Below are 23,355 nucleotides of genomic sequence, written 5' to 3'. Positions count from 1 at the left end.
ATATTGAATTCATGAAGGTTGAGGATTCCCCAACCGCCCATGGAACGAGGCCTACAAATCCGATTCCAAGCAACCAGTCTAGCTCCTTTAGAGTTCAAGTCAGAACCTTTCCAAAGGAAGTCCCTACGAGTCTTATCAATTTCTTTAATAACCCAAATAGGGAGTTTGAAGACTGTCATCCAGTAAACAGGTATTGTGGATAGTACCGAGTTGATAAGTGTAAGTCGACCCCCCAGGGATAAGTAAGTGGTTTTCCACGAGGCAAGTCTCACTTGGATGGTCTGAATGAGTTTAATCCAATCCTGACGCCTGGGTCGTCTATGAGAGAGAGGAACTCCTAAGTAGGTAATAAGGAGGCAGTCTTTGTTGCAGTTGAGAATTGCTGCAGAGGAAACATTTGGCTGGAAACCAAAGTTTGTTGAGCAAAGGCAGCTTTTCGAGAAGTTAATAGATAAACCAGAGGCTCCTTCAAAGAGGTAGAGGATTAGTTTGATGATGTGAAGGTCATCATGACCGCCAGCAGAGAAGATGATGAGGTCATCTGCGTATTGAAGATGACAGATTTTTTCATCATGGTTAAGCTTAACCCCAATAAGGACATTGGATCTGAGAGCGTGGTGAAACATAGCACTAAGAACATCAACCGCTAAGGCAAAGAGGAGAGGCGAAAGAGGGTCTCCTTGTCTGAGGCCTTTTTGGCAGCGAATGTAACCTTGAGTGGTGCCGTTGATAAGGATCTGGGCCTTAGCAGTTTTAAGGATGGTATGAATCCAAGATAACAACCGGTTACCGAATCCTCTAGCAGCAAGATTATCAAGGAGGAAATCCCAGTTTAAGGAGTCGAAGGCCTTAGCGAAATCAACTTTGAAGGCATAACCAAGAGATTTCCTTTTTTGGAGATGGAAAATTAATTCTTGGGCTGCTATGATGTTATCAGCTATACATCTACCCTTAATGAAGCCAGACTGAGAATCATCAACTAAGTCATTGATCACCTAACTTAGCCTAGTAGCAAGAATCTTGGAAATGATTTTGCAAGTGGAATTGATTAGACTAATCGGTCTAAAATCAGAAACATCAGACGGAGCCTAATTTTTAGCAATTAGTGCAATATGAACCCAGTTAATCCTTTCAAGGTTAATTGTGCCATCAAAGAAGTCTTGGCAAAGATTGACAACAGAATCATGAAGTGTGGTCCATTGCTTTTGAAAGAAAAAGATTGGAAAACCATCTAGACCAGGAGCTTTGTCGCCGTTTAAATCAAAAACAGCATTTCTGATCTCTTCCAAGGAGAACGGCCGCTCAAGGGAAGAAATATCAACATGCGTTTTATAATTGAAGAGGTTTTGCCAGTCAAGAAGGAATCTATGTTTGGAAGGTGTTCCCAGAAGAAGTTGAAAATGCTTGGTGAAAATCTTTCCAATTTCAAAATCTCCTTCCACCCAGTGGCCATTATTATGAATTCGAGGTATAAAATTCTTGTTTCGTCTTCCGTTGGCAATATTATGGAAAAATTTGGTATTTTAGTCTCCTTCCTTAAGCCAAGTTATTCTAGATCTCTGCTTCCAGTAAATTTCCTCTTATTTTTGAATTGTGTGTAGTTATTCTAGATCTCAAAGCCTTGTTGGGAACTAGGCCTTTCTTTTTTTTTTCCATTACCAACTAGCTTGCTCCTATCTTCAACATCTTTCTCCAGCTCTTGATGTCTACACACAGGGGGTCTTGCTGGAAATTACTTTCTTCCTTGGCTTTTTGACAAGTTTAGCATGTTTCCCCTTCTTGCAATGTTTTTTTGCCTCTTCAAGTTTGTATCAACTGTAGTTGATGGTGTGGGGAGATTCTGTCTAGGTATGTCAGCTATTTGTCATGTATAAAAATAATGGGATTCTCCTAAATACATTGATGCATACCACCAGAATTTAGTGTAAATCTCCTCAATCCATTTTGTTGCATATCAGTCCAATGTTTAAGAAATTAAAATCTTCACTAAAATAAACACACCTGTGAAATTGCTTCAGTTGAGGTATTTTCTACAGAAATAGGAGAAGATAGTATAGTAGATGGATTGGAGTGGAAGTCCACATGTATTTGAACCACCTACAATGGAAAAAAACCCATAATGAAATAAATATAAAATTGTGATCCACCCCTCTGCAATTTTGCTAGGCATAGTCACACACATTTTTTTTTGTTCTTATATTATGTTGTTATTAAATTGTGATCCACGAAGTCACGAACCCCTCTACAATTTTGACAGACATTGGCACACTCCCATCTAAAATTATTTTCTTATAAAAATGTGATACACCCATCAACAATGGATAATTCAAGAAAATTAAAAAATATGCAATACCTATGTCAATGGAGTTATTGAAATGCTCTCAAATGCTAAAGGGCCCAATTGTATCACTAATGATGATGGTATAATTTGAATGGGTATGCCAACTACCTATGACGTTTTAGAAATTTAAAAAATGTTCAATTCATTGATGCTACATTAAAACTTAAACCAGTATGCCAATGCATTTAAATTAATTACATGTGAAACTTGTTCATCAGTAACATTTTCAGAAGCAAGTGGATCCCTACCCTCACTATTTCTCTTCATCATATCCACCTGGTCATGCCAACATAACTAACTAAGAATAGATGTGAGGATATTATGCACAAGCATTTAATAACATACCTCTAAGAAGTGCTCTTCTAGCACTTGAGGATCAATTCCACCCATGGGCCCTGATCATTGTCAATCTCCTGCAAAGTACCATACATTAATATTAATACTGCTAGGTAAATTACAAAATTTGATGTTGCATATGTTCTCCTAGACATTTGCTGATTGTTTCCCTATGAAATGTGAGCAAGTTAAGGTAAAATATATTAAAATAGACATCATGTACATAACTATGGAATGTAAAACTTTGTAAAATGATCATTACCTGCACTCCATGGTATCTTTTATTGTGCCCTAAAGCTCCATAGATGCTACATGTTATAGTAACTCCTTTCATGCTTACTTTGCCATATGTGAAACTAGTTTTCTCCTCATCTGCCTCCCTCCTCCTGAGCAATGGCTTCTTCCCCCTGTTTTTGTTTGCAAGTTTTGGTGGTATAATTGGTGGCTGATCACTCTTAGGCCAACAATTACTGTCTTGGATTGGGTTTAAGATGTGGTTGTAAGTTGCTAAGAAGGTACTTTTCCTATAACAGTCATCTAGAATTCTTTTGATTTATTTTTGTTGTAGTAGAGGGTTGAGATTGCATGACAACAAGGAATCTCTATTAGTTGCCACCTTTTACATGTACAAGTTATCTCTTTCAGGTCAACTATGAATTATCCATCATTTGCCACCACTTGATATTTGCCACCATCAGGCCATGTGATTTTACAACCCCAACTAAGTTGTTTTGCCTTCTCTAGTTTTTTTTTTAAGATCTTTGGACAATGATCAGCTAAACATCTATGCATAGCATCTCTTCTTTTTTGGATCCTGATAATCAAAAGTGTCCTTATCATTGGTCAAAAAAATAATAGGACTGCACCCTGCATGAAAGCCTGCCCTAAGTGGTGACAAGCACACATACATGAACTGAAACACACCTCTATTGCATTCGAACTTAATTGTGGACCCTAGGTGTGTTCTAATCAACTCAAGTCTGTAATCATACAGTCTTATCATCTGGGTATGCTCATCACCATCAATCATCCTAACCCACCACCCAAAAATAAAAAATAAAAAAAATAGATACACAAGCAAGGAAAAAAAATTGAAGTAGTCAATTCACAAGTAGTGTAAAATTTTTGAATGCATTACGCATAAAGATCATCAAAAATAATACCTTGTTGTAATGTTTTTGTCCCTGCAAACCTTCAACCTGCTAATTTCTACCTACTGGTTTGTTCTAACAGCTTGTATAATGCCAACAAGCTTCCATAAAGGGTCTGCCCTAAATTGCTCCAAATAGTGTTCTGCTATCCATTAAACATTGATATGTCTTATGTTATGATCCCCATTGCATTCATGCTTCAAATCCCAGACTTTATTTGGATAGTACTCTTATCCAAGGTAGTCAGACCCGGACTGGCCTGGCCGGTTCAACCGGAAAAACCAAAAACCGGCCATGTGGCTTGCCCGGGTATACTCCATTGAACCGGGTATGGAAAAATCCAGTGTTAACCTGGTGACCCGGGCAATTCAACTGGGAATCGATTGACCTAGCCTAGTCAACCGATCACAATGTTAGAATTTTTTTTTTTACAATATTTAATAATTTATTATTATTTTCTCATTAGAAACCACAAAATCATGTATATTTATTAATATTAATTTTTAATCATAATCGATAAATAGAATTACAATATATATATATATATATCATAAAAATAACAACAAAAATTAACATTTAAAAATAAAATCCATTAATATGTTATGTAAATACTTTCTAAAAATTTAATTTATTAAGAAAATAAAACAATAAATGAGTGTAATTTTATTATAAAATATAAAAATAAAATATTCTAACTAAATAAAAAATATAAGAAAATTTAAAATAAAATAAAAACTCAACTGAGATCAAGTAAGTTATATAATTTATTAATAAAATGTATCATCCATATAAAAGGATAAGAATTAGTGAATTAAATTTCTTATCTATTCTAACAAAATCAACCAATAAACAAATAAATAGATAAAAAAACACCGAGAGAAGTTCGATAATTATATATTAATATATTAAATTTGTAAATATTTTAAAAAAAGTAAAAAAAAATGACATAATTAGAAAACACAAGTGTATATAAAGTCATTTATCAATTTAAATATCAAATTTGAGTAGTTTTTTATATTATCATTATGGTTTTAATATGATATTTGCTCATTATTAATTATTATAATATATTTTATATTTTATTATTGACCCAGGTTCAACCCTAGTTCGACCTGATCGAACCCTTAACCCCTGGGTTTAGCCGGGTCAATGTCCGGGCCTGGTCTAATAACCTTGCTCTTATCCTTGATCATTAGTGAGGCCCATAAATAGAAAGGACAGCCTTTTTTGCAAAATGCCTTACACCTCTTCTTGTTATTAGGTTTAAAATTTATAACACACCTATTTTTTATCCCATAGTTTCTAACTGCTTCTTTGAACTGTTTGAAACTCTTGAACTTCATTCCAATTTGGAATTGAGAGTCACTCATGTCAATTTGTTCATTAAATTCAACATACTTTGGCTTTACAAGATCTAGTTCATCATCATCGGTTGATGAACATGATTCCAACTCATCAGATGCAGCATATTTTGATTCAACATCATCCTCATCATCATCAACATTTTCTTCTCCTCCAACTATATCCTGTGCAGCAATCTCATATTCTAGTGTTCTACTCCTATCCTCATCAAATTGATCAACATCCTCTTTGTCACTATGCAAGCTATACTCCAAAACTTGTAACTCACTTCCTTGATATTCTTCTATATCCCCTCATCATTGTTGCCATCCTTATGCACAACATCACTAGCATATGCAACTTGATCATTGATCAGCTTAATATATACGTTTGCAATCCTACTCCTATCCATAGACAAAGCCATTGACAATGCATCCAGATCATTTTTTATTTTAGACACCCCAATGCTCTGATTCAAAATGTCCTCAAACCAAAATGTTGAACCTTCCACATCTAACTTCAAACCCTTAGCCATGTCTACAATTTCCAATTTTGATATATGGTCTGCAGAACAGTAATCAACAAACCCCACAAACCTATAATCTCTTCAATTTTCCATATTACTGACCCCACAATATATTTGCAATGTAAAATATTCAACATCTGGCACTAAAAAAAATTGGAATGCAGTCACACAACAAAGCTAACTAGCATCCACAAGGCTCTTAAAATTGTTCTAGTGAACATACATTCAGCAAAAAAACACATGAAAATACATAACAAAAAGCATGCATTCAACATACATACACATTAGGACCATAAACATATAGCTCACTTCGTATAGAATTTTGGAAGGAACTGCATACTATCAGAAATCTTCATGCACTACCCTGGATTATTTGCGGAGACTTCAACACTTTATTTACCTTGGAAGATAAAAATAAAGGAGACTTTAATTCTAGAGATATTGCTAATTCCCAAAAACACCTTGGTGATCTTAACCTGATTGACCCCCCTCTACATGGGCGGAACTTTACATGGACTAATGGACAAGCTGATCCTACCTGGGTTCGTCTGGATAGATTCCTTTATTCTCACGACTGGCCCCTCTTATACCCTAGATCCTTTCAAAGTGCTCTACCTAGAATTGGATCTGATCATTCTCCAATTTTTTTGGAATTTGGAAACCATCAATCCCGCTCCCGTATTTTCAGATTTGAAAAATCTTGGTACACTAATGAACACTTTGAAAACCTAGTCCACGATTGGTGGTCTGCTATAAGCTATGAAGGCTGTGGCGCCTTCATCATTTCTAAAAAATTCATAAACTTGAAAACAAAACTACGCATTTGGGCGAAAGAGACGTTTGGAGCTTCCAATATTCATAAAAAAAACCTGCTTTCTGAATTAAATTCTCTTGATTCCCTACATGAAAGTAGACCCCTCACTGAGCAAGAACTTAATCGTTTATCTCTTATCCGTTCGGAGCTTTATACTATTCTAAAACAAGAAGAAATATACTGGAAACAACGTTCTCGGATTACTTGGCTCAAAGAGGGTGATTCAAACACTAAATTCTTTCATATGCTAGCTAATGGTAGAAAGAACAAAAACTTCATTCCCCGCATTCGCAGTAATGGACTTTGGATTGTAGGAAATCATGAAATTGGTAAAGTCTTCTCTGAACACTTCCAAGCCGTGCTCGGTACTCCAATTACCCACAGATTCCTACTCAATTGGCAATATCTATTTGAGTTCAAGGATAGAGTTGACCTCTCTTCCCTCGAACAACCTTTCACCACAGAAGACATTAAGCAAGTCGTGTTTTGAATTAAATGCGGACAAGGCTCCTGGACACGATGGTTTCCCGATATTCTTTTTTCAAAAGCACTGGAATTTCATCCAGGAAGACCTTATTAAGCTTTGTGGTGACTTCTACAATGGTTCTATTAATTTTGAACGCATAATTGGGTTCATATCGCTCTTATCGCCAAAACAAAAAGCTCCTACCGAGGGTTTCGAATTTAGACCTATTAGTCTCATCAATTCTACTTGCAAAATCATTTCCAAGATTCTAGCCTCTAGGTTGAGTAAAGTGATTAATCTCATAATCGATAATTCTCAATCTGGTTTTATTAAAGGCAGATGCATCGCGAGATAACATTATTCTTTGCTTTCGGGAAGTGATTTTTTTAATCTTCAAAAAAAGAAAAAAGACTCGGATTTGCTTTTTAAAGTTGATTTTTGCGAAAGCCTTTGATTCACTTGATGGAATTTCCTTACGGAGATTCTAGCGACTAGAGGCTTTTAGCAATCATTTGGATTAATTGGATACATACCATTCTCGATCTTTGCAAAAAACACAAATTCTCATCAATGGTACTACCCAAGGATATGTACTGTCTGTAAAAGAGGTTTAAGACAAGGTGATCCCTCTCACCTCTTCTTTTTTTGCTTTAGCGGTGACGCTCTCGAGTGCTATGTTCAATCACGCTATTAATTCCAAAGTTACGGCGGGGAGTTCAAATTGACCATGTTAATAGCATCATCATTTACAATACGCGGATGATCTAATAATCTTTTCTGCTGGAGGGCATGATGATCTTCAAATAATCAAATTAATTCTTTATCTCTTTGAAGGTTGTTACGGACTTTCGATAAACTTTTCGAAGAGTCGTCTATACTCCACAAATTTTTGGATTTCAACCTCACTCTTCTTACGCAAGAATTTTTAAATTGCAATAGGGATTGTCTTCCTATTACATACTTGGGAGTTCCCTCTCGGAAGGCGGCCTAGACGACAAAATTGGACAAAACTTATTGATTCTGTCCGATCTAGACTCACTCCCTGGAAAGCTTTATACCTTTCCCTGGGGGGCCGTCTAACCCTTATTAACTCCGTTCTCTCTACCCTACCTGTTTACTGGATGTCCGTATTCAAACTACCAATTTGGGTTATTCATGAGATCGACAAGATTAGAAGAGATTTCTTATGGAAAGGGCCTGATCTTGGATCTAAGGGTATCAGATTAGTCGCTTGGAAAAGGATTTGCCGCCCTCGTTTCATGGGTGGATGGGGAATTCTTGATCTTCAGGAGTTCAACAAAGCCTTACTTGGAAAATGGTGGTGGAAGATCACTACTACATCAAATTCTTGTTGGTCTAAGATCTTAAAGCGTAAACTACTCTTTTTAATGGATCACCCTGGATACCTATTTCAACATCCACCAAGAAATAAATCCTTCTTACGAGGGCTGGGATTAACACCGTTCTTACTCCTTTCCGAACATGCATAAATTACCAAGAGGACTCTTATTCCTGGCCACTCGAAAAAAATGGCATTTTCTCTATCAAATCATTCTACAATTTCTTAATTGACGGAGGGCTTCGAAGTCAACTTTATTCTCATTTTTTTGGAAATCCAAATCCCCAAGCAAAAATCACTTTATTCTAGCTGGTTGGTCGGGAGAAAACAAAAATTCTTACTCTTGACAATCTATTCAAAAAAGGCTGTAATCCTAATGCCACTGACACATGCATTCTTTTGTCATAATAACTCGGAAAGCAGATGGAACATCTTTTTCTTGAATGCAAATATCGCGGAGCGTATTTGGTCCTTCTTCAAACAAAAACCTTGATATTGAGTCTTCCCCATCCTCAGTATCTAATATTTGGACCATTTGTATCCCCTCATTAATTTCCTCTCGTCGGAACCTGGGGGACCTCTGTTCTAGAGCCATAATCTGGAATATTTGGGCTTGAGCGAAACAATCGCATTTTTTTAACCATACTTGCCTACCTATTATTTCAATTTTATACAAGTCTGCTAATATGCTGCTTTCTTGGCTTTCAACAGATTTAGAGAACCTTCATCAGGATACCACGGAGGCCACTCAGAGGATCAAGCGCTCTCTCAACTTCCTGGGCACTAGACCCACTGATTTCATCGGCGATTCGGTGCACACTGCTGATCAGGAGTAGTCCTCCTATCCTTATTGCTGGGCAGGCCTGTGTCTCCAGACGGTTGACTTCGCCGTCCCAGCTCGTCTCATTTTATCTTTCTTCCTGTCTTGATTTTTGCTTTCACTGCTTTTTCCTCATCCCCGGTGAGGATTTCGATTTATTATTTTATTTTTAGACTTTTTCTCGTTTCATGACCTTTTCATCTGTCATTTCTCTGCTTTTCTTCTTTTTAATAAATTAGTGGTTTATCCACTTTATTCAAAAACATACATACACATGAAGTAATAAACGCAGAACACATAAAGCGTTGAAATTATGCTAACATAATTTATCGTAATAGGAATTTCCCAACATCAGCAGAACTTATTATGTAAAAGCGAGTTAAACATTAAGTGCACCATTTTGTTAGCAATCAGCTTAATTCAGCATAGAAACCAAAATAACACACATCCAAAAAAACACAATAAAATAAGAACATGAAAACTTGAATTGTAAATTGGTTTACTTTTTGTTCCATCAATGAAAACATGAACATGCCCATCAATGTATTCTTTTCATTATAAAAAAAAGCTATAAAATGGTTTACTTTTTGTTCCATCTAAAACATATTTAATTTTTCTCCATGACAATTATTGGGACCACTGACATTCAATAAGAAAAACCCACATGCAAACATGTGAAATCAAACATAAACAATGTAAACATGCACGACAACCAAGTTTTAATTTTTAATTAGACCCATGTGAACATTGTTACTTGAAATAAAGCAATAACAATACAGTTAGGATCAACGAATGGCTGCAAACATGCATATTTAGAAGAATTAAAATAATTAAATTTTCACACAGCTACATTCACAAAAGCAAAAGACATGGCACTTCGCAGAAACCCTAGTTACACATTCACATCCATAGTTAACCCTCATCCAAACCTTTGCAAAACCCTAATTACATTTCCATATGAAACTTTGAAGATGTACTTCATTGCACATCTGATTACAATGTGGAGATAAAATAAAGAAAAGACTTACAGAAACTTGGTACTTCAACGTCTGCCGACCTTATCTGCCAAGTGCCCGCTATGATCGCACTAGCTTCGGCCCCCTTTCTCCTATGTTCTCCCTGCCAACTGCTAGAATAACCCTAACACCTTAATTTAAGGTCTATTTGCTAATGGACGGAGGTTGCTGGCGTTAGGTTCCCTCGACTGGGCTCAAGCAAGAGATGAAGAATAAGGGATTCAAGAAGGAAGAATGGATGATGCCATGGAAGAGAAGGCCTCTCTCTTCATTCTCCTCATCCCCCTCAATTTCTATCTTTTCTGATGCCTCATGGTCTTCTGGTACCAACTCTTCTGGGATGGGGTTCATTATCCTTGCCTCTAATGGTCAAATTTTACTTGCAGGATCTCAGGGTGCTGTTCATCCCTCTCCACTTGCGGCTGAATTGTCTGCTATGGCGCTGGCTTTGGAAGCTTGCTTGGAGCGTGGCTGGTCACCTTCTCGGATCTGTTGTGATTGCCCCGGGATTATAAATTTGATTGAAAACCATCATCCCTGCGTGGCTTGGAAGTTTAATACTGAAGCCCAGAAGCTTAAGTGTCGTCTACTCAGGGCCTTCCCCGATATTTCCATGATCGCTATCCCCCGGGAAGACAACAACATTGCTGACGAGCTTGCTTATTTTGGCAAACTAAACCCTCTTCGCTCCCTCTTCTCCAGAGATTTGATTTGTCCAATCTGGCTTTTGGAGCTCTGCCGCGCTAGAGATCTCTTCTTTTAGTTGCTTCCTTTTATTTTTGCTTCTTCTTTTTGTCTTTTTCAGCCTCCAGCTCTTTCTTTCAAAAAAAAACTATAAATTGCTCAGATGCCACAAAATTATAAATATCATATCAAGAATAAAAAGACAATAACTGGACTTGTGTAATGTAATATTAAAATGTAATCAACGGGCACCAGAAAGAAGAGAAACAGATGTAACCTCTGCCTCTGAAGACAGCCAAGATAATTTATAGTTATCAAAGCCTTCATCTGCATGTGAGGCCAAGATATCAGCACTCAATGAAAAGGGTGTAAATTCAGGAAGTGGAGAATCCCCATTAAGGTACTCCATGGCTTGATTCATGCTTGGCCTGGAAGTGGGCACAGGGTGACAACAGAGCAATCCCAGCTTCAGCACCAGCTCCATCTCTTCCAACACATACTGTTTATCTAGCCTGCCATCACTGGAAGCAAGAATGTCTCCCCTTCTCCAATTATCCAACACCCATTCAGCCAAAACAACATCCTCACCATCTCCATCTTCTATCAGTTCTATTGGTCTCCGGCCACATGCAACTTCAAGAAGGAATACCCCAAATGCATACACATCACTGCTTGTTGTGGCTTTGCCACACCTTGCCAGCTCTGGAGCTAGATACCCCCTTGTGCCCATAACACGAGTTGCCTGAAAATCAGTCCCATGGTCATATAATCTAGCGAGGCCAAAGTCCCCAAGCCTTGCATTGAATTCACTGTCAAGCAACACATTGCTTGCCTTGATGTCTCTGTGAATTACCACCTTCACCCACTCTTCATGCAAGTAGAGAACGCCTGAAGCCACTCCTTCAATGATTCTGAATCTGTGATTCCAGTCTAGACATGGTGTTGTTTCCCTGAATAGGTACTTGTCTAAACTGCCATTGGGCATGAATTCATAGACTAAGATTAGTTCTGTTTTACGGCGGCAGTAGCCCAAGAGATTTACTAAATTCCGGTGCCGGAGCTGGCCAAGGCTCACAACCTCAGCAACAAATTCTCTCATTCCTTGTTTTGAATTATGGGAGACTTTCTTGACAGCAACTTCTGCTTTGGTGGTTGGTAACACTCCTCTGTAGACACTACCAAAGCCTCCATCCCCAAGAAAACACTCGTCCTTGAAGCCGTCTGTTGCTTGGTAGAGTTCCTTATATGAGAAACGACGAGGACCATACTCCTGCTCCCAGTCTTCTCGCACCTCTGCATACTTGGTTCTCCTGGCCACCGCATACCTGATGATCAAAGCCGCAGTTAACAAGCCAAGAAATGCACACACAGGTAACCAGATTGTCAGAGTCTTAAATTTCTCCCTATTGGTGCTGAGAGTAGGGAGTGAAGGCAAGCTCTCAAGATCAAGAGCGTTTGCGTTTCCATCCATCTTGAAACTCCAACCAAGAAAGCTATGAGTGGAAAAATCACCACCCTTGGATGCAGTGAAGCCTACATACATGTCCTGGGATATATGGCTGGACAGATCAATATCCAATGACAGAAGAGAGCGTTTGGGCATTGGCAGCTGAAATGGAGCTAAAGTCACATTGAGTTGAAGAGCTTTGCTATCATACTCTATCCATACTTGTATCCTCTGCCCACTGCTAAGGTTCATGTTCTGAAACTCTGCATCAGTGTCACCAGTATAATAGCCTGCAGTGTAAGAGCTGCTGGAAATCAAATTGTGGATATCAATACCAACATGGTTGTCATCAATGTCATGGTATTCTGGTGTTTTTAGTGTATCAAACTCCACACCGATGATGTGATTTGAAGAAAGGCCATTGTTTGTGGAATTGAAAAGGCCCAGGTAGTGGCCTGAGTCTCCATGGAGTGCCGTGGTTGGAGAGATGCAGAAGGTGAAACCATAGCTACTGAAGCCAGGGTACTCGGTGACAATGGCGAATACAAAAGTGGTGGAGAAGGAGCGAACAGAAGTGGAGTCATGCATCTTGAAGCGGAGCGGTGAAGGGTAGAATGCCTGGCCCTTGGATTGTCGTGTTGCATTGGTGAGTTGCAAAAGCCCACTAGAAGCCAAGTTCACATCGCCATCAAGGCTGAGATTTGCATAGCTGAATCCATTGAAGGTAAACTCATGGTCTCCAGCAGAAGCTGTAATGTGCAAGAATAGATGGCAGAGTAATGCAACTCTCAGAAGCTGAGATATCATCTGATTCACTGGTTGCTCTGAAATGCAATAAATAAATCTTCCACATAAATAATGCAGATACATAGTTTTTCCAACTTGAGAAATTTCTTCTCTATTAAGTGTGACCCACTGGCTTTCATTTGCAATCTGGAAGACAAAAACACTGATTATTAATTACCAGAAGAACCAGAAAAAATAAACCTCCAGAAAGAATTGGAAGTTGAGGATGAAGTTTACTGTGCTTGTATGATGTGCTGATGCTGAACCCATGAGCAGCCTCCTTAACAACAGGCAGATATTTAGCTTCTCATATGACAGGGAATATATCTAGAGTTTCTTGTGCATTTTATATGATGACTCCTGCCAAACTCACCTACATGATACAATAAAAATGAAGCTACATATTTTCTATACAAACAAAGAAAAATGTATATTGAAGAAAGCTTTTGCTAGTTATCTGAGAGAGATGAAGCAGCATGCAGTAGATTTTCAGTAAGATTGAATGGATGAATCTGAACACTAAAAATCAGCTAATTATATACTTCCGGAGACAATATGGGCTGACTACACAAGTGCAAAAACTGAATGATGCTTCAGGTTCCTTTCATGAGGGGTCTCAGATGTCAATTAGTTATAAAACAGTGGACGAAAGAGAAGTTTGAAAAGGAAAATAAATATATATCAACAATGGACAAAAAGTGACAGTTTCAGACCAGTGGCACTTGAAAGGAACTAAAATTTTCTTATGAGAGTGGTCACAAATGAATTGCAAATATATAGGAATAAACACAAAAATGCTGCTTCACCCAAAAGTACTTCAAATACAAGACTTCAGTTCACCACATGGCTATAAAGCTATAAACTTCAATTCCTTCAGTTGTATTCATTTCTGAATCAAAAACTACCACTGGCATGACATTGATAAGGAAGCATCTCCGGGGGAGGCACATCTCCGTTTAGGAACCGTGTAATTTGCCTCATACTTGGCCTTGCTGAAGGCGAAGGATGTGAACAAAGCAATCCAAGTTTCAAAACCAAATCTAACTCCTCCAACACGTAATCATTTCCCAATCTTGGGTCCTTTGTCTTATATATGGTTCCCATTTTCCAATTTGCAAACACCCAGTCGACCAAAACCTGTTCCGACTCTTGTTTATCTGGTTCTATGGCCCTCCTCCCACAAGCAACCTCCAGCAGAAAAGCCCCAAAGGCAAACACATCACTGCTCATTGTGACCTTGCAAGTTCTAGCAAGCTCAGGTGCCAGAAAACCAGGACTTCCTACAACATTGGTAGTCCGAGCAGCAGCACCACGATCATATAACCTTGCAAGTCCAAAATCACCAAGCCTCCCATTCATATAACCATCAAGCAACACATTGCTGGCCTTAATGTCTCTATGAATCACAACTTGATCCCAACCATCATGTAAATACCGGAGACCAGATGCCACACCTTTGATTATCCTAAACCTCAAACTCCAATCAAGACTTTGTTTGGTTTCACTGAATAGAAATTTATCAAGGCTCCCGTTTGGCATGTACTCATACACTAAAAGAAGCTCTCCTTTGCGCCTACAGTACCCCAAGAGCTGAACCAAGTTTCGATGCCGGAGCTTACCCAGGCTCACAATTTCTGCCACAAACTCCCTTACTCCTTGCTTGGACTCATGGGAGACTCTCTTAACTGCCACTTCCAATTTAGAACCTGGTAAAACTCCTCTATATACCCTACCAGAACCTCCAATTCCAAGAAGATACTTATCCTTGAAACCTCTTGTTGCCTTGTATAGTTGCTCGTAAGGGAATCTGTTGGCCTCAAATTCTAGCTCCCAGTCATCATGTAACTCTGAAAACTTTTTCTTCCTTACCATTGTAAGTGTGGCACCCGCAATGGTCAATAGAACAAGAAAAATAGTCAAGGGAAGCCATAGCACTAGAGTCTTCCGTTTCTTCTCTGATGATGTCAAATTTTGAGGCAGTGGTGGGAGACTTGATAGGTTAAGCGCAGAAGCTTTACCTTCCATATTAAAGCTCCAACCAAGAATATAATGGTACAAATAAAGAGTTCCCACTGAACCAGAGAAACCAACATACATACGGTCCAAAATAATGCTAGATAGATTTATGGTAGACGATAGGAGAGCAATCTTGGGTTTAGGCTTCCAGAGGGGAGCTAAAGTTACATTGAACTGCATGTTTGTACCATTATATTCTATCCAGACTTGCATTGGCTCGCCACTCAAAAGGATTAGGTTCTGAGATTTACCATCATCATCTGATATGAAACCGGCAGGTTTTGAGTAATTAGATATAACACTATTGATGTCAATGCCAACATGGTTGTCATAAATGTCTTCTGTCTCAGTGCTTTGCCCTGTGTCAAACTCAACAGCCAAGATATGATTGGATGCATTTCCATTGTTCGTTATGTTCACAATGCCAAGAAAATAATCTGCAGAAGCTTTTGTCAAGTCTTTTGAAGGTGAGAGAACAAAAGTAAACCCACCGTTACCAAGCATTTTGTGCTCAGGGAAAATGGCAAAGACAAATGTGGTAGAGAAAGAGAGAACATTATCAGCCTGAGAGTTTTTGAACCTCAGTGGAGAAGGAAAGAAAGCATGGCCCATGGCATGCCTCGTAACATTGGTCAGCATCAGGAGACCATCCGATGTAATTCCTGCTGAACCATCCAGGCTGAGGCTCACACCCTTGAATCCATTGTATGCAAAATCATCACTTGCCGAAAGCCCAAGTCTCAAAAGGAGAGCACAGAAGAAAATTTTCACAGACATCCTGCAAAAGTTTGTCCAACTCTATGATAACGGTTCGATATCTTCTTTGTAGTTTTATAGCTAAAGGTTGAAATTTATCAAATGGATAGGTCAGCATGAGACCATGCACTCATCTTAATGGTAGCCACTAAAAAGATATAAACTAGAACTAATGCTCCAGAGAGGATTGACTTCTAAAACCAGAGTCTCCTTCTGCTTTTAATTTAAGTGATCTATACACCTTTTTCAAAATAAATAAATAAATAAATAAAACTAGAGTCTGAAAATTGTTTCAAGTTTATAACATCACCAATTTTTTTGCAATTCAATTTTAGAATATGAAGAGACTGAAAACCCCGGGCAATGCCGTGAAGAGCTGGTAAACTTTTGTTTTCCAACTCAGTGACCTGGTCTCAGTGCTCATGGATAAGAACTATTGCTGTATAAGACTATACGTCAGAAATATTGTCGGGCTAATGTTCACCTCCTTGAACACATTGAAACTCTTAATTCTTCAAAAGCAGCAAGCTTAAATAGGCATAAATTTTAGAAGCACTATTTGCCCACTATGTTGGTAACAGTTTCATCATTTCTCTGGTTATGATTCATTAGCTTCTTCAATATGACAGCACTCAGATGAAGAGAGGGTAATTTTATTTGATAAATGAAGGGAGGATAATTCTGACTCTGGTTTTATGTAGAAAAATCAGCATGGTCTCATGCAGATGAGATGAAAGTCAACAGCTTCAGCATCAGTTCAAATTTGAATTTAGCACATCAAGACAGGGAAGACATAGACTTTAGGTGCTTGGTAGCTTGAATCCCACAACAAATATTAGGAATTTCAGCTTGAGAATTACATTAATCTGAAAGTAATTTGATTAGCAGAACAAAAACCAAAAAAGAAAAAAAATTTACATAAGGCAGCCAGATTAGTAGCCTATCAACCACATTACATTTCAGCCTATGAACATATATAAAGATGAAATCATGTGGCTATTAATTCATCCAACTATAGTTTCTTTTGCATTGTGCTAGTAGTAAACTATATCTACCCTCAATAAGAAGGGGGAAAAAAAAAGATGAATGTGGACAAGCCACTTGTTGTTATGTATTACCAAATATAATCTTCAGTTAGAATCAAACAAGATCTATCATAACACAAAAGAAGAGAATCAGAGACTAATTAATAATGAGACAACCAGTAATGGACGATGGCTTGGCAGTTCTACCAAAATTAGTTAAGTTTCCTCAAATGAATCACAAAAGGATAAACTCATAAAAACACTGCATCATGCTTCATAGAACTCAGCCAACAAATCATAACAACCATACAGATTTCACCAACAATAATATTTTTTCATGAGAAAAAGAGAGAATTAACTTGCAATGAAACACGTACCACGTAAAGCAGAGTAGATGCACAGGCCAGCAATCAAAATCACAGCCAATGCAAAGGATTCCGATGATTTAGTCTCTTTGAGGCCTTTTATCAAACACAAGATGAGCAGGGAAAGCAAAGAGGTAGGCCTTAACACCGACGCAATTAATGCTGTCCCATTTCCCGCGGGAAAGACTTCAGTTCGTCAACGACTTTGACAAAATTGCTCTGTAAGCTTAATGGTGTAGACCCACGGAGAATCTTCGGTATATCCACTTTGATTTATGCCGGTTAAAATAATCAGTTAAAATTAATTTACTCGTGAACTCGGTGCTTTCGAGCTATCCCAACTTATTGGATGTCGGTCTACAAATTACCTTGTTGGGTCATCAAGAGGATTGATAGGATCAGGAGGGATTTTCTGTGGTCTAGACCTGATATGGACCACCCGGGTTGCCGTTTGGTGAGTTGGAAAATACTTTGTCGTCCGAGAGACCACAGTGGGTGGGGTATTCTGGACCTTTCAACCTTTAACCTAGCGTTGCTGGGAAATGGTGGTGGAAGTGCTTGGTGGACCCAAAGTGGTGTGGGGCAGACGTCATTCGTTTTAATTACGGGTCTAATTGTTGGAATATGTTTAAAAGACATTCTGGTCGTATTTCCTTCTTCTGGCGAGGGGTTATTAGTTGTCTTCCAGCCTTCCGTAGGTGTATCTCTCACAAAATCATTTCTGGCACTGAGACTCCTTTTTGGAAGGATAATTGGGTTGAGGGGAGAGCACCTATGAACTTGTGGCCTGAGGAGTACCATGCCTCCGGGATGCCTAATGGTACTGTTAGTGAGCATGCTGAGGTGATTGAGAGCCTGCCTTTCATCAATTTCGCTGACTTGCGACTGCTATTGGGTCAATTGCGATCCTCGAATGGATTAGGGAGAGACCATAAAAGGTGGAGTCTCACCGGAAATGGTATTTTCTCAGTCAAATCATTCTATAACTTCTTAATTGATGGTGGCTTGCGTTGTGCAGTTACTAGGCTTTTTTGGAAGAATATGTGTCCTAAAAAGATCAACTTGTTCAATTGGTTGGTGTGGAAGAACAAAATCTTATCCTTGGAAGTGCTTGAAAGTAGGTGCTATAATCGGTTGCCTACAGCTACTTGTGTTTTGTGCCACTTGGATGTCGAATCTGTTGAACATTTGTTCTTGTTTTGTCCTGTTACTGTCCAAGTGTGGAGGTTCTTTGTGCACCTTCTTCAGTTGCCAGGTGTGCCATGCTCTATGGATCTGGTCTGGGGGGTTTGGCGACTGGATCTTAGGCCTGTGGTTAGAGATTTGGGGGTGCTAGTGGTTAAGGCTCTTGTGTGGAATATTTGGCTTGGTAGAAATGATTGTATTTTTAATGCTAAAGTGATTCCTGTGCATGTTCTCATCCTAAATATTAATCGTATGATTTTATCCTGGTTCTCAGCAGCTTCTGAGAGTTCCCAAGCAAAGCTTGAAGGTTCTATTGAGTGTATTCGGCGCAGCCTGAACTTCTTGGTGCCGAGAGGAGAGGAGACTGGTCCGGGGTCATCCTTAGAGGCTATTCACGAACAGGGCGATGACTAGACTTTGACAGCAGCAGGGGGGTTTGGGTTGGGAGTGGCTTGTTGGCCGGTTTTCTTTAGGGGAGGGTTCGGGGTTGTATTATCACTTCTAGTGATGCTTTTGTTGTGGTGGTGTTGTGTTTGTTTTGTTGTGGTACTGTCTGTTCCACTTTTGGTGGGAGCTTGTGTTCTTTCCAGTTATTAATAGTAGTTGTGGTTTATCCACTTTTCAAAAAAAAAAATTATATTAATTTTTAAAACTATTTTTCAAAAAATCTATTAAAATTTTATTAATGTTTTCTCTATTTTAATTATTATTTTTATATTTTTAGATGTTGTTTTACGTTTTCTAAAAGAATATTGAAAAGCGTAAAATATAATAAAATAAAAGATATATTATAAAAATATTTAATGTTTTATTGATTTTTTTTAAATAAATTATAAAACCATAGATATATATATATCAATCATTGGATAGCCCAATGGTATGATGCACTGTTCTTTAACTATACATATATTATATATCCGAGCTCCAATACTGTTCAATATTGTTTATATTTATAAAAAAATGTATTTATCACCTAAGATCGGAGCATATTATAAATGACATCGGAGGAAGGGAGTGCATTTCAAATTGTGAAGATTTTGAATAAGACTTTCAAGACTTTGAATGAGACTTTTGTTTTCCTTGCTTTAGAAAAAAAATATAAAAAAGAAATTAAAAGACTTTTCTAATTATATTACTGTTTGGCTGTTACAGTACTTCTAATTTATATGTATGCAAACTATAAATTTGCTTATAAAAAACACAAAAATAATAAAAATAATAACGTATACTAATTTTAAAGTTAACCCTATTTATCATATTTTATGTGTGGCATAATTTAAAAAAATTTAATGAATGTAATTTATTAAAAAAATAATGTGTATGCCTCTTTGACTTGCACATTTATAAATATATTCATAAAAATATGAATAAATCACATGTCAAGAACATATATATGAAATTAATACCTTAATAAATCTATATTTTTACTTTGTGTGAGATGAGGTTCAAATTTCATTTTTCTCAGTAAAAATATAAATATTTTAAATAAAAGATTTAGTACTAACAAATTAAAAGATCATTGGGTACTTATGTTTTAAAATAAATATTACTACTGTTGATTCATTTTTACTCCGCATATAAAAATAATACCATCTCTACACAACATAATCTGACAATGAATTTTTGTTATAAAATAATACCATCACTCCCCAATGAATTTTTGTTATAACTGTGTTGTGTTACCCAATGGCTTATTTTTACGTAAATGCATTAATTTTCAATAAAGGTTGACTTTGACTTTTTACGTCTTTCAATTTATCAATGTCACACTCATATTGGTTGTAATGAAAGCAAATTATTTGACTTTAAATCCCACTTACAAAATACAACAATATTTTATAAATCGAATCGTTTTAATGTTTACTAATATTTAAATCTAATTGAAAGTTTCTTATTAACGGTATGGTTACATATGAAAATTAATTTCTATTAAAATAAAAATCGTTTCTTACAACATAGGTATATATTACAGTATTAGAAAGTAGTATGGACGGAAATAATACTAGGGAGAGTGTGCTATTTTAAAAAAAATTGATAAACCACTAATGCATTGCAAAAGAGAAGCAGATTACAAAAGGTAAAAAGGACCGACATGACAAAACAACAGAAAAATCCCAGTTCACTAAAGGTGAAACCGAAGAAATAGAGAACAGACCGAAGGAAACACAGCAAAAGAAAGGAGAACATGGGACCACAAGCTTGGAAGCCTACGGCTAAGGGTCGCAGAATATGGAGGCGCCGAGGAAGGGGGCACGTCTAGCTCACTAGCTGGAGTTGGCGGTTCAAGGGGGTCTGAAATTCTATCTCCCGCAAAAACAAGACTACGTTTGATTTTGGGGAGAGACTCCTCGAGAATGGATCTATCCCGCACCGAGGTTGCATTGATCCATGTAATAAGTAAGAGATCAATCTTACGAATAATGGGAAAAAAAAACATTAGTAGCAATAAAGGAAAAGATTGGACAATTACACTCCATCCATAAGACCCAACAGATGGCCCTGATAAGAAGAAGTCCCAGATGTCTAGGAATAGGAGTCCCCTTCAACACCCATAAGGTCAAAGCCTCATAGAGGGTAGAGGGAATCATCGCATTAAAGTGCGACGCAAAGTGTGCCCGAATCCTAGCTGAGAACGGGCAATTGACCAGTAGTTGGTCAGCCTCTTCCTCTGCAGAATAGCAAAGGACGCAAGTGATAATAGAAATTCTATTGCATCTTCGTTTAGCCAAATTATCCTGAGTAAGGAATTTGAATGTGCAAGGTGAGCCAACAGAACGCTTTCGTCTTGAGCGGGCAATGGCCCCCCTATAGGGTTTTTCCAAAGATGCAACGAGTACCACCATTATTAAGGAAAGAATAAAAAGATTTCACCGAGAAACCCTTATTACTCCACCTCTAATTTTTAATGTCTCTATCGAGAGATATACTATTAAAAGTAGATAGACTTGGTGAAAGGCGTTCCACCAAATTCAAATCTAGAGCCAAATGAAAAAAATTTGCAACTGAACTGAGGGGATCTCTCGTACAAGCGAAAAGGTCTGGGTATTTGTTGTGCAGTGTAGACCCCTCAAACCAATGGTCAAGCTAGAAGGAAGTGTCATTCCCATTCTTGATAGAGACATCAATACCAACTAGGAAAGCAGCCCGGCAATTAAATTGGCCTTTCTAAAAGAAGGATTTGCTCCTTGGGGTAGTGTGAAAGATAGTGATTAAGCCCCCATCATTGGCATAATTAAAAGCAATGATTTCAGACCAGCAATGCTAGAAAAAATGGAAAGCTTCCACCACCATTTACCCAAGAGAGCATATTTAAAATCAGCAAGATTCCAAATACCCCAACCACCTTGGTCTTTAAATTTGTAAAATTGTGGCCATGCTGCTAAGCGCCATTTGGGTTGAGAAAGATCACAACCACTCCAAAGGAAGTCGCGCCTCACTCTGTCGATGCTTCGGTGCACCCAAATGGGTAGTTCAAAAATTGATATCCAATAAGTGGGTAGAGCAGAAATAAATGCATTGATCAAAATGATTCGTCCCCCAAAAAAAAGGTAGCGGTTATTCCATACTACAAGATGGTTGCTGAGGGAGAGTGTAAGCTTAAGCCAGTCTTGCTTATAGGGTTGTCTACCGGAGAAAGGGATACCAAGGTAAGTAACCGGAAGTTGATCCACCGAGCAATGTAACATAGGCGCATCGCACTCCATAGGGGTGAACCTGGAACTGAAGAGTACAAGCAACTTTTTTGAAAATTAACCGCCAAACTCGATAATCCTTAAAAAAGAATCAGAATTAATTTGAGAATACTTAGGTCTTTCACCCCCCTCTTCCCATTCCCAAGATAAAATATTTTAACTATTAATGAATTTATTTTCAATAACATATGACTTTTACTATGACTTTTCTTCCAATCTATTAATGTTGTCTCACTCAAGTTAGCTACAATGGAACCAAATTATTTGACTTTCTATCTAACTTACAAAATATGACAACATTTTATAAATTAAATTGTTTTCAATGTTTAGTAATATTTGAATCGAGTTAAAAGTTTTTTTTATTAACTACACAGTTAGATACACGAAGTAATTCCCATGAGAATAGAATGTTAGAAATTGATTCAAATACAACATACGACATCTAAGCATGCAAATATGCCACATTAATTAAACAATTAATAGATAGCGGAAGCAAGATTACTTACCTTCAGTTATAGCAAACCAAACAGGATAAACCAAGGGACTAAGATCTGCACTTGAAAAAACCAAGGGCTCTTTCAATCTATCCCGTTCTCTCCCATCGATGGGGCTAGGTATTCGTGAGAAACTTAGATCGGGGACCCCTAGTGTTGTACTATACATGCTCCTTACCATCAAAGGAATAACTCCATTTAAAAAATTTATGTTGATCATTATCCAAAATGCCAATTAACTATAGTTAAATTAGGATTTCATTAGATAAAGTCATGGACCACTTTATTCAGTTTGAATTCAGATTTGATTAATATCATCACGAAATTAATTCAGAATAGAATTCAAACTAATATAGAAATCATTCCTTACAACATAGGTATACATCAAAGGAAGAGAAAATAATACTTGGAGGAGTGGGATTGCCCTTGCCAAAAATCTTATGGATATTTATTGCTATTAAATAGCATCTTTGCTCTTAAATTTTTTTATTTTTTGTTCGGACAAAAATAGATAGGAAAAATCAAGGATAGTCTAGTAGTAACTCTCTCCACAAATTGCATAAGGAGGCAAAGTTAGAAACCTTACTTTTGCAGTATTGAATATCAATATTGTTCATACATTTTTTTTTTAATATAAAGGTGGATAAACCACTATTTTATTAAAGTAAACTGAAAATAGTACAAGCTAGAACAAAACAAAACAATAAGAATGCACCAAACAGAAATAAGGAACATAGGAAAACAAGTAACATGAC

At 37.5% G+C, this 23,355-nt stretch overlaps 1 protein-coding gene across 3 annotated transcripts; it reads right to left on the bottom strand.

Annotated features, from left to right (window-relative positions):
* Positions 1-10,797: 10,797 nt before the first annotated feature.
* On the bottom strand, positions 10,798-17,391 carry LOC120274707 (L-type lectin-domain containing receptor kinase SIT2-like). Of its 3 annotated transcripts, none has more exons than XM_039281236.1 (4): positions 17,242-17,381; positions 13,305-13,440; positions 11,112-13,214; positions 10,798-10,964 (listed from the first exon to the last, which is right to left on the bottom strand). In XM_039281236.1, the coding sequence occupies exons 2-4, from the start codon at positions 13,335-13,337 to the stop codon at positions 10,824-10,826; spliced, it is 2,277 nt and encodes a 758-aa protein (XP_039137170.1). In that variant the 5' UTR covers positions 13,338-13,440; positions 17,242-17,381; the 3' UTR covers positions 10,798-10,823. The 3 variants fall into 3 exon arrangements, with proteins under 3 accessions (XP_039137170.1, XP_039137171.1, XP_039137172.1); XM_039281237.1 differs by having other exon boundaries at positions 10,809-10,968; positions 17,242-17,383; XM_039281238.1 differs by lacking the exons at positions 10,798-10,964; positions 11,112-13,214; positions 13,305-13,440 and adding an exon at positions 13,447-15,861 and having other exon boundaries at positions 17,242-17,391.
* Positions 17,392-23,355: the final 5,964 nt, after the last annotated feature.

The sequence above is a fragment of the Dioscorea cayenensis genome, chromosome 13, assembly GCF_009730915.1.
Source record: "Dioscorea cayenensis subsp. rotundata cultivar TDr96_F1 chromosome 13, TDr96_F1_v2_PseudoChromosome.rev07_lg8_w22 25.fasta, whole genome shotgun sequence".
In the NCBI taxonomy this organism is placed as follows: Eukaryota; Viridiplantae; Streptophyta; class Magnoliopsida; order Dioscoreales; family Dioscoreaceae; genus Dioscorea; species Dioscorea cayenensis.
This window is presented reverse-complemented; position numbering and strand designations above follow the sequence as displayed.